The sequence below is a fragment of the Equus caballus genome, chromosome 1, assembly GCF_041296265.1.
Source record: "Equus caballus isolate H_3958 breed thoroughbred chromosome 1, TB-T2T, whole genome shotgun sequence".
Classification (NCBI taxonomy): Eukaryota; Metazoa; Chordata; class Mammalia; order Perissodactyla; family Equidae; genus Equus; species Equus caballus.
In genome coordinates, this window is record NC_091684.1 from 175,891,641 (window position 1) to 175,903,227 (window position 11,587).

At 48.4% G+C, this 11,587-nt stretch overlaps 1 protein-coding gene across 1 annotated transcript; it reads right to left on the minus strand.

The window, feature by feature from the left end:
* Nucleotides 1-1,068: 1,068 nt before the first annotated feature.
* Nucleotides 1,069-3,221, minus strand: LOC138925085 (granzyme B-like). The gene is made up of 4 exons (XM_070273635.1): nucleotides 3,080-3,221; nucleotides 2,411-2,546; nucleotides 1,945-2,205; nucleotides 1,069-1,297 (listed from the first exon to the last, which is right to left on the minus strand). Exons 1-4 carry the CDS (start codon nucleotides 3,178-3,180, stop codon nucleotides 1,088-1,090), a joined length of 708 nt encoding a protein of 235 aa, XP_070129736.1. The 5' UTR covers nucleotides 3,181-3,221; the 3' UTR covers nucleotides 1,069-1,087.
* Nucleotides 3,222-11,587: the final 8,366 nt, after the last annotated feature.

Consider the following 11,587-nt stretch of genomic DNA (forward strand, 5'->3'; position numbering starts at 1 on the left):
TGTTTATTGATGCAAAAATGGTGCTTTCCAGTCCTACTGCAGAGAGGGTAGGGCTAACTCAAAAGGCTGAGACAGCCTAGGTGGCCAGTGAGGGGTCTTAGCCTAGAGGCCAGCGGTGACTAAGAGGGACAGGCTGAAACGGACTCAGGTTATCAAGTGCCCAGGTGACCAATGCACCCTGAGCACTTTGGGGGACACTGGGCTGGATATGAGGGGTTGAGCTGGCCTTGCCAGGTGAGAGATGGGGCAGGGCTTCTGGAGAGACAGCCTGCCTGCTGTGTCCTCCATGAGTCCGCCTGTTGCCAGCACAAGCCTGGTCCCTTGGGTAGCCCTTTAGGACAGGGCATGAGCTGGGCAGGATCTCAGGGGAGAGGCCCTGCTGGAACCACATGGGCCTCCAGGTATCTTAGGTAATAGGGCTACAAAGAAGTGCCCAACTCAGATCAGGCTTGTGTGGAGGGGACAGGAGTTGGTGGACACTGAGAATTCTCCATGGAAAGCAGGGATGGAGAAGAAGGGGCAGCCCAGAGACTGGAGGGCAAGCTGGGCCCCCAGGTCACAGGAGGGCAGGGAGGAAACTCAGGCTGGGTGAGATCGAGGAGCTTCTCCAGAGACCCATCCTGACTCCACACCAGCTCCCTGGCTGTGGGAGAGAAATGTACTGCGCAGGCAGCCTCTCCCCTCCCCAGTGTGTGTGGCTATGATGTTGACCTTCAGCCACAGGCTTGCCTGCTTGGTGTCCGGGACCCATGGTGTCATCCCCCTTCCTCTCTGCCATCTAACACAGGGAAGGAGGTAAGAAGTTCACCCTGAGCCCCAGGACCAGAGAGGTTCATGTTTTCTCCTGATGGTGCTTAGCTGCAGCCCTGGCAGAAGGGCAGGCCCAGAGGAAGGTGTGGGTCAGAAAGAGCTGTGTAACAGCTTTGCTTGAGGTTTGGGGGAGGTGGTGGTGGGAGGGGGAGGAGCAGGAAGCAGAAAACAGCAGATTTGTGCCATTGGCCTTCTAAGCACAGAGTAGGTGCCTGTGAATGTGGGTCAGTGAATAAACAAGAAACCAGCCCTTTCTGCTCAGCTCAGAGACATTTATTTAGTTGCTGGTGACATTCTGGATCAGCTCCCGAGAAGGTGGGCTTGTTCCTACAGTTAGAGGCTTTTCATAGGATTTCATGGTTTTCTTTATCCAGGGCAAGAAGCTCAAGACTTTGGTGAAGAGCCGTGGAGCTGTCCCGTCAACTCGTCCACCGACGGCTACACCCTGGATCACGTTCTTACACACGAGAGGGCCCCCGGAGTCCCCCTGTGGACAGAGAGCGGGGAGGATTGAGTCTGTGCTCTCCCTGATCCTGCCCACCTGCATCCCAAGCGCCCTCTCAGTGATGGCCGCTTGGCCTGGCCTCCATGTGGGAGATCAGAGAGCAGGGCAGGACCCTGTGGGCCCCTCAGCTGCCCAGTCCTGACCCTGGACATTGTCACGGCTTCATTTCACTCAAGGGGCAGCTCCCTCTCCTCCCCCAGGTCCTGGATCCTCTCCCATGAGGGCGCTGTGGGACTGTGCTTCCGTCTACCGTTTAAGGACATGGAAGCATGCAGGTGAGGCTGACACTCAGCGTGGAAGGTGAGCCATTTAACCAAGATGGGAGCCAGCTCTGAGGAGCCACCTGGTTTGACTGCTGCACACCCAGGGAGCAGTTTTCTAACACGTGTGCCCAGCGTGGCGTAGAGTGTTGTAAATTCATCTTTCGGATGGAGCACCACGTTTGGATGCATCTCAGGCCCCTGGTACGCTCCCAGAAGGCCTGTGACTCCCCACTCTGGCTGCTGCCCCCTTCTCTTCCCAGGAGAAAGATCAGAGTCTAGGGGGTGGAGGAGTCCCTACTGCTTGGGTCTCCAGGTCCCGAAATACCCCTCTCCCCAGAGCAGAGCTAGGCAGATGCCCAGTCTCACCTGAAAGGAAGCCTTCTTTTCCTTCGGGTCTCCCACACACAGCATAGTGGTACTGTTGTAATAATCATATAAGCGGGCTTCGCACACCTCGTCCTGCTGCACCGTCAGCTCCACCTCCTGCAGTGTCTTGGAGTCACTGCCATTTAGGGCAACTTTCCCCCAGCCGGCCACATGGCACACCTCTCCAGGCCTCACCTGGGCTGTGCCCCGGGGCAGGCTGAGGGGCCGTACAGCTGCAGTCAGCTTGGCCTTTCTCTCCAGCTGATGAGAAGAGGCAAGAAAGTCCAGCTCAGCCAGTGGCCTCCTGGGCCTGGATACCGCGATGGGGCTGCACTGACTTCCCTCTCCCCTGAGCCACTGGGACTAGTCAGGTGGCCAAGATGAGGAGGAGGAAAGGGACAGGCCCCATTGGGAGGGGAAGCAATCTGGACCCAGGACAGCAAGAGCAGCAGGGAGGTTCCCTTACCTTTAGTATCATGATGTCATTGTAATAGTCTCCAGGAATATAGTCTGGGTGGCGGATGGCTTCTTTCACAGGGATGGCCTGCCAGGTCCACTCTGGATTCTGGATGTTGTGGACCCCCAGAGTCACCCTGATTGACCTGCAGGGAAAGGAGATTGGGGATGTGGGGGCAATCGGTCACAGGAGATCCAGCCCTGGAGTCATGATGGGAGGGTGACAGCCGGCGCAGGGCAAGGCTGCACCTAGGGGAAATCGAGACAACATGAAGGCCTGGTTCTAAGTGACTGTGTGTCCTGTGCTTCTCAAGGACACTGAGAGGAGGGCTTCTGGAAACTTTCTCTTGCCCTCAGGCAATATTGTGAAAGGACTCTGAGCTTGCCTATTGACTGGAATGCATGCTTTCATCCTCCACAGTTGCTTTAGTTGGCCAGTGTGGTCTCTCTTCTCAACTGAGCCTCTTGCTCTCACCTCTGACCCTCGGACTGCAAAGCTTCTGTGTCCTGTTTCTCACTTTCCATGGCCCAGTCATGCTCTCAGATGGCTCCTCGCAAGAGCTTTTCTGGCGCTGAGTTACCAGAAGCTGAGGGAGCTCCCCTCGGCTGCTGTCCATGGGCAGAGGACAGGGCTCCCTCTTGGGGACTCAGGAGGTGTCAGCTGTCAGGGGCCTCTCACCTTCCCCAGCAGTGAGCAGCTGTCAGAACAATGTCCAGTTCCACGAGGGCACCGCCACACCTCTTGATCTTCCCCATCATGGGAACCTGAATGAACACCATGTAGGGGCGAAAGTGGGGCCTGACCTCATGTCCTCCGATGATGATTGCTGAAAGGAAAAACTGGAAGATGAGCTTTCTGGAAGCAGCTGTGGTCAGGAAGGAAGGCTCCAGAAGGTGGCAGTTGAGGGTGGGGTCTACAATACCCTGCAGAAACCAGGCGAGAGTCCTCCCAGGTTCTCTCTGGAGCAGAATAACCTTTTCTGGATGTGGAGCCTCCAACCCCGCTTTGAGAAAGCGGAGGATGGTGCTTCTTGTCCCTGTCCTGCTTCAGACCATGTATGGGAGGGGTGAGAGCTGTCTTCACAATGGTGGAGCCCAAGGGGATTGTGGACAGGGCCCTGCTGACGCCTTCTGTGTCAGGGAGTCTCCCAACCCTTCTGAGCCTTTGCTAAGGTCCTGACTGGTGCCCGTATTTAACAATCTGTCCATGAGCTTGTGGAGTTGGATTTTCTACAATCCTCATGTCCTGTGGGCTAACCTGTCCTGGGATCTCAGTAAACATTTTTTGACTGTGTGAATGAATGGCCTTCACTTAGCTTTCTGCTGAGGTTTGGTGGGGATCGTGCTTGTAGGATTGAAGGCCATCATCATGTAGGGAGGGCCCTGTGTGGAGCAGCCTATGGCTTGGGAAGGCGGGGGGAGGTGGGGTGGAAAATGGGGTCTCTGGGCCTCTGGCAGAGCCAAAGCAACAGGAAAGCCCTGCATGCAGTCACCCAGCCCGTTCAGACTTCCACTGCTCCCTGGGGTCCTCTCCTTGGAGGGGTTTGGGGATGAGGGCACCAAGAAGTGAAACTGTTTTTTGGCTGGTTCCAGTGACAGTTCCACTACTGCAGCTGGTTTGTCTGATCTGCCCTTTCCTGAGCTGGACTGAGGGATTTTAATTACTTGTCTTTTAGAGCTCCATTTCCACTGCCAAAGGCCTTTCTATGAATAGCTGGCTTTCCAGTTGATAAGAGAGAAGCTCACACACTGAATCTTTTAGTGAACACCCTGCCTTCCTGACATCCTTGTTGGGTGTCTATGCAACATCAGACTTGTTAGTCTAAGTTTGGGATGGGAGCTGGGTTCTAGAAAATTCTTGGTCTGAAATTGAGGAAAATCAGTGACTGTGCTGGGTAGAAGGGTCAGGAGTCCTGAGGGTTTTGTGAGTTGGGCTGGAGTCTCTGGCATGGGGATGGTCACTCACCTGTCCCAGGCTCAGAGGGCAGAAGAAAGGCCAACAAGAGCAGGAGTGGCTGCATCTTCCTTGAAAGTCCGCCCAGGTCAGAGCTGCTGGTAGCTCTTCCTTCTAAATACTTGGTCGGGGAGAGGAAGGCAGGGGTGTGGCCCAGGGCCTTACAGACCTCCTCCACCTGTGCTGCTGGTTTTCTTGCATCATCTGCAAGGTGATTTGTTGAAGTTCTCTGGCTTTGGGTAGGTGACAGAAGCAGTCTCACCACACTTGCACTCCCTGTGCTGAGTCACAAAGTGAAAGCAAGAAGAAAGAACAAGAAAGGGGAGCCTTTGCTGCAGCCAGCAGAGGAGCTGGAGCCTAGGAGCCCCTCAGTGACCGAATCAAGAATGTCTCTTTTTCTCACCTCTTGGCTCTTTTTCCATCCTGATGAAGTCAAGAATAATTATTTAGCAAGCTAACTCCAGGGAGATGAGCGTGATAGCTCCCCCACTTGAGAAGATGGTGGTTAGCTGGGGTAGACCGAGAATCGGTGGTACCAGCTGGTAAAGGCTGTAGTGGGGGTCTGCTTGGTGGTGGGAGATAGAGGCTGGACCTGCCTAAATAGCATGTAGAGCTGGACACACCCAAACCCCAAATGGTAACCCCACTTCCTCTCTGGCTACCAGTCTAGGCTTGTATTTTGGAATATTTAGGATCACCTCTTTCAATGTGAATATTCTGTGACAATCAGAGCTTCTCTTCTCCCACGATTTTGAGCAAAGTTCCTGGAATTGATATTCCTTGGACCAAAACAAACCATCAGAGGGTCTGTGAGAATTGAGGGGCCTGATTGGTTTATGCTTGGATCTTGTAGCACGAGGTGGGGACTGTTACCCATATCATAGTGCCTGGTATCTGCAGAGAGGGTTCATCTCAAGAGATGCAGGTCACTGTTGCCAGGCAATGGGGAAATGCATGCCAATTGTCCTATAATTCCTATGCACTAAGAAGTCTGTCTGGGGTGCAGTGAACCATGACTCTGATGTCCCTGCACCTAACAGTTATAAATATTTGCAAACAGATTATCCCAACACTCTTACCAGTGTGACGAGAGGTGAAGGAGTCATGGAGCAGGAGGCATCATGAGCTCTAACAGCCTAAACCCAATTCTGCTGAAGGAACAGCATCCTATGAAGACATAGAAAACAGAGGAAGGCAACCTGCTTAAGCATTAAGGATGAAGATGACTGGGCGGTGGAATTCTCAGGAATTTTAATGTTCTTATTGCTATTTTCTGCTTCTACTGTTTTCCTCTATGAGTGTGTAATACTTTTCCACTCTGCATACATTTTCCTGTATTCAACACACTCATGGATGGCAAGCATTCAGCAGACTACTTCTTCACGGTCTAGCTTCTCTAAGGTGGATGTTTTCAAAATGAGGTTACTTTCGTGGAGATAGGGCTTTCTGGAAGCTTTGGGATTAGCCAGAAATGGTGTCCCTTTCCACTAATTGAGAGCCTCCAAGAGCACGAATATGACAACAGTCTGCCTTGAATTTGTAATTAGGCAACTGTGTACTTCCTAAAACAACATACATCTATCCAATCCTACTCTTTGTAGAGCTTCCTTTTTGTTTTAACCCAACAATTTTTCTGTTTGTATAAATGCCAAAGTACCCAGCACTGGTCTCTCATAAAACACACTAGCCAAGAGCCCAGTCATCCATCAACTTCTTGGTAGTTTCAGGCAACTTCAAACTGCTAGGCATGAGAGTGAGGAGCAGAGATTGGGGATGAAGTACAGATGGGACATTGATGAGAGTGCTAGGAAGTGAAGGTATTGACAGAACAGGAGAGCTTGAGAGGAGGGGTTTGACTGAGAAATGCACTTGAGGTCACTCTGTGGTCCCAGGTTGTCCTGATAAAGCTAATGTTGTTCTCAACTTCTTGATATTTCAAAGCTTTAAGGGCCCCACTGTTAAAGTAGCTGGGGCCATGCAGATGGAGACGGAAAAGGAGAAACAAAGCATTGTCACTCATTCTGAGTTCCCTTAGTCACTCCTGTCCCACCTGGCACAGGTAATCTGACGCCCCGGTGAAGACCCTGATGTAGGCAAAGTTTCTGCCTGTCCCTGGTGAGGAACCCGGCATGGTTGCTCTCAGAGCTCTCTGCACACAGATGCTTGAAGGCTGTTTGCTTCTGGACAGGAGAAATTTCAAGTTATGATGCTACTTAGAATACAAGCATTAAGGCTGAAAGTTTAAATTCTTTTCCTTTGTTCTTATATAATTTAATATAGATATGAGAAGACTTCTTGAGTCTTTCTCAAACTGGCATAATGCTTATGCTGCTTTTGCATCTGTTGGATCAGTCGTTACCCAGAAGGTGGAACATGTCAAGTGTCTTCTCACTTTCCTTCTCTATCGCAGATGTGGCTGTTGCTTTGAGGAGCTATCACTGTTTCCTACATTTGATGGCTTAGGCCTCCTCCCGACCCTCGATTTGGAAACCCCAATCTGTTTAGCAATTTTGAAGTGATTTATTAATGAATTGCGTGTTAACACATTGGGTTATTAAGTACCTATTAAATAATATTCATGAAGTCTTGGAAGCATAGAAAATCAAAGATGATAGAATGTAATTTTGGCCCAAAGTAGGTGTTTACCATTTGAGTGCATCTTGTCAAGAGACCCATGAGAGTCCTCACAATTGCTGTAGCTGGTTTCTTGCACGTTTGGCTGTGCAATCATGTTTTTTTCTGATAATTTTCCTCTAAGCTATTGGGACACTACCTTGGGCTGCATGTCTACTCCACAAGTGACTCAGACCCCGGGTCTCCCAGGGTACCCCCTGGATCCAGATCATATTGCCAAGCAGTTGCCCCTGTCTGCTCTCCTTCTGCCCCTCTTGGCCCCCTGTCTCATTGGACCCACACCTAGCTGATCATGACTCTGCTGCTCTGACCAAGGGCAGAAGGCACCTGTGCCTGTGCTTAGCCATCATGTCTGGAGAGAAGCTTGGCTGCTCTTGTGAGGTTCTCATTAATAAATTTGTAATGGCTTTAGAACTTTTCAGTGACCAGAGAGAGAAAAGAAAGAAGAGAAGTGAACAGAGTGTCAGGGATGTGTAGGACACCACATGCAATATGCATGTAATGGGAGTCCCAGAAGGAGAGAAGAGAGAGAAAGGAGAAGAAAAAAAATTTGAAGAAATAATGGCTGAAAATTTCTCAATTTTGGTGTAAATAGACCCAAGACATCCATAATCCTTAATGTACACCCAGAATAAGCTCAAGAAACTCCAGGGAGAATAAAGTACCATAGATGAATGGGCCAGATCTCCCACCTTCCTCCCTCCCTTCAACCCTAGATCTCATGGTCTCCCGTCCAGCCAAGCCCTCTCTCCAGACAGACCTCTGGCTCCTTCTCCCCACAGCTGCTGCTTCTATGTCGTGTTAGTGGGGGAAAGGCTGGTGTGCAGCTACTTGTGAGTCTGTGAAAGCAACCAGACATTATGTCTTTTCTACTTGACTTAGAAACCTGAATGCTCAAAAGGAAAAGGTAGCTCCAACGATGCCATATATGTGCAGAGGATATCGCTGCCCACTTTCTACAAGAAGTGTTTTCTACCATTAGAGCTTTATTCCTTTTGTATTACAATAGATTCGTTTTTACAACTACTTTTTAAATCGTGGTAATATACATTTTACATAAAATTTAGCTATCAACATTTTCCCAAGACTCAGCCTGTCCTAAATCAGAGGCAGAGCACTGGCCTCAGCCTCGGTTCAATCTGTCTCTATTCTCCAGCTGGCAGGAAGAGTGCAGGCCCTCAGGGACTCCTGGGCAGAGCTCACCTCTTGCCCCCACCATTATCTGCAACTCTGTGCCTACTTCATCCTCCTTGGCCCCAAGACAGGATGGAGCCTCCATGTTGGGAGAAAGCCAGCTGGGCTGGGGAACAAGAGCATGAGGTTGATGGTACCTGGAGTAACATGATGTCATTCAGGTTGGTCTGCTGATCATATTCAGGGTGGCGGATGCTCTGAGCACAGATATGCGCTGCTGGGTGCTTTCCAGCCTCTGAAGTTCTGGGCCCCAGGATGACATTTATAGAGCTGCAAAGGAAAGGTGGCCTAGAGGTAGCCGGAGCCGCAGGAGCTCGGTCCACCAGCGCTGCAGGGGAGGAGGATGGTGAGACAGTAGCTGAGGGAATTGAGGGGACAGGAGGGCTCTGGGACTGAGCTGTCTGTGCCCTCCGCTCCTCAAAGCCCTGAGCTGGGGCTGGTGGGGGACACAGGGACCTTGAGTTTTACTTCCCCCAGAACATATTGAGAGAGAGCTTCAAATCATATTTTGGGCCCCAGTGGAGCCTTTGTTTTCCCCCATCGTTCTTCTTGATCATGTCCTTCTTTCCTCCTCATTTACACTGGCCTGTTTCTGCCCCCAGACCTACTTGGTCTCTTTGTCACCCCTTCATTGCTACTACCCTGGTTTTCATGATCCCCTTATGAACGCTTCATGGCCCTTGTGACTGGTCGCCCAGGAAGCTCCTTAGTTCCTCCTGTTCCCCAGCAGAGAGCTGCCATCATCACAGTCTTCTCACACTGGGAACACCTGGCAGGTGTCCAGACTTTCTCCAAAGTATGTTCTTGGCTCCGTTAGTTAAAAATTTTTCTGTTCTCTCATTTCTTTCTTGAAGTTGTCCGTGGAGAATGGAGTATATGAGAGTAGATAGGGATGTGAATGTTTTTAAATGTTTTTGTTTCCCATTTTAGTTCAGTTACAACTTATTTCTCCACTCGGATGCTGGGACATTAAAGTCGTGTGTTCCCACTTCCTCCCTGGGCCTCCTAGGCCCCCAACCATGCAAATCTGGGCAAACTGATGCTGGGTCACTTCCTCTCTCTCCCTGTGATACTGCTGTAGTCAGAAACCAATCTTGGTGCTCTTGGCTTTGTAAGAGAGCAGTGTACTGCTGAGCTATTTCAGACGTCCTCAGGGCTTCCTTAATGCCACTCTCAGAAGGACGTTTTGGAAGCTCCTTGAGAAGTTTCTACTGATCAGCCTGTAATGTTTCATGGAGTGTCAGTGCTGGGAGAAGGCTGTGCCCGCACCATTGTCTTTCTACCACATGTGTCTGCTTGGAGAAAGACCCTCCCTTCAAGAACTGGCCTGTGCTGTTGTCCTTGTAGGAAAGAACAGGTGACATAGGAAATTCAGTGACATCTGTATACAATCTTCCCCTCACAGTAGTTAGTGGGAAATAAGAACTCTGACCCCGTATGTGGCAGAGAAAGTTTTGAAAAAATACGCAAGACCCTCAGTGTTTCCTGGCAGAAACGCTTACTTCTGAGACTCAGCAGCTGGCTCTGAGGACCTGGGTAAATACAGGAAGAGGTGGAGGTGGACATATTCCTAAGACCCTCTTCCACTAATGCTCAGACCATCCAAACATTCAAGGTAGGAGAGTGGTAATACACATCGTGATATATTCATGGGATGAGCTGCTGTCCAGCTGTTGGAAAGCATCATGTTTTAGAGCACCGCTTAGTGGCATGGAGTGGTTTGTATCATCTAATATAAGGTGGAAAAGGTAGACTGTAGCACGGTGGATAGAATTTGATACAAATTCTGCAAAATGGAAAGACAAGAACCAGAACAACAATATTTTCACTTTTATAATATCCATTTTTTTTCTGTAAGAGTAATGTATTAGTTTTATAGGCAGAAAACAAGTTGAGGGATCATGATCGCTGTAAACAGCAAACACTATTAAGGATCGCGGTTGAGATGAGCTAGCAGTTTAGCGAAACAATTTCCTTTTCTTCCAGGGGGCACAGGTGAACCACATTTGCAGTCTCACTTGAGGTTGGGTGTGGCTGTGTGAGTATTGCCGCAAATGGGATGTGAGTGGAAATGCTGTGGGCACCTTCCAGACATGGCCACAAACTCACTTCTGTGCCTGACCGTGTAGACTCCTCCGCTCTCAGACTGTGATGCAGGTGAACACGGAGAACATGGATGCCATCTTGAGGGGAGGAGCCTGGTCGTTTATTCGTGTGTTGTCCAGGCAGTTATTGTCCAGACTGGGACACGTGAGAGTCAAAGGGGCACTACTCACCAGGACTCGCATTTTGGACTGAGTGTGAGCAAGAATTAGACTTCTATTGTGTTAGTGACTGAAATGCTACAGTCTATCAATTAGAATAGTTAGGGTTATCTTAACTAACACAGGGCCCACCTTCCTGAAGCCTCTTGGAATATTCTTAAAATAAAATTATTCTAAAAATTATGCAGTTTAAAGTATTGAATAAATTAGAGAATGGAAAGAAGAAGAAAAATGTTAACCCTAATCTCAGCACCAAATTGACCACTAATAGCACAGGTTTTTCCTTCCAGGTTTCTTTCTATGCATTTTTTTTACATAGGTGTGATCACAGTATATTTATTTTTAATGCTATAATTTAAATTATTCAATGTAAAAATTTCTCTCATTTTCTTAAAACAATTTTAGTGAATATCACTTTAGAATCTCATTTCTATTCAATAAATAGCCTGTTATTTAAATAATACAGAAAAATTATAGGAAAATTAGGCAAATGGATATGTAGGAAGAAAAAAGCTTAAAAGGAGAATATGTGTAGAAACAAATATTTGATTCTAGTAGATACTGCTCTCTAGTGGCTTTGACTTAACATACCTGGAGAACATTCTCCATGTGTCAAAAAGAAATTCTATCTCAAAATTTTGGTTTCCCCAGTGTTCAAAGATTTTAAAATTTTGAAAAACTAGTCACCAATTTGGTGCGGAACATTGGCATGTTTCAAAGATTTGACTTTTGTAACAAATCTGTGAGGACACTTACCTTGTCCACTTTTCTCAGTGTAGTGGATGGTTAGGTCAAAGGCTCCTTTTGTCCCTTTTTTATTAAGGACATTCTGTGCAAGGCGTGAAAATGCCTTTTCTCAATGTCCATACTGAATGTCACCATCATTAGTTTTGAAAATCCTTCCCGATTAGATAAGCAAAAAATTATTAATGTTTTAATTTGCATTGATTAATTAGTGAGCTTTTACTTTTTTCTTAATGTTGATTGTATTTTTTCTTAACTTTCATATTAATCTTCTTAGCCTAGCTTTCTAAAGACCTGGTTCATGTAGATGTCATGGGCTGCAGAATCTCTAGTGTGCATGTGCCATATTTTACCATTTCCCTCTTTTGGACATTAATACTGATTCCAATTTGAGGTA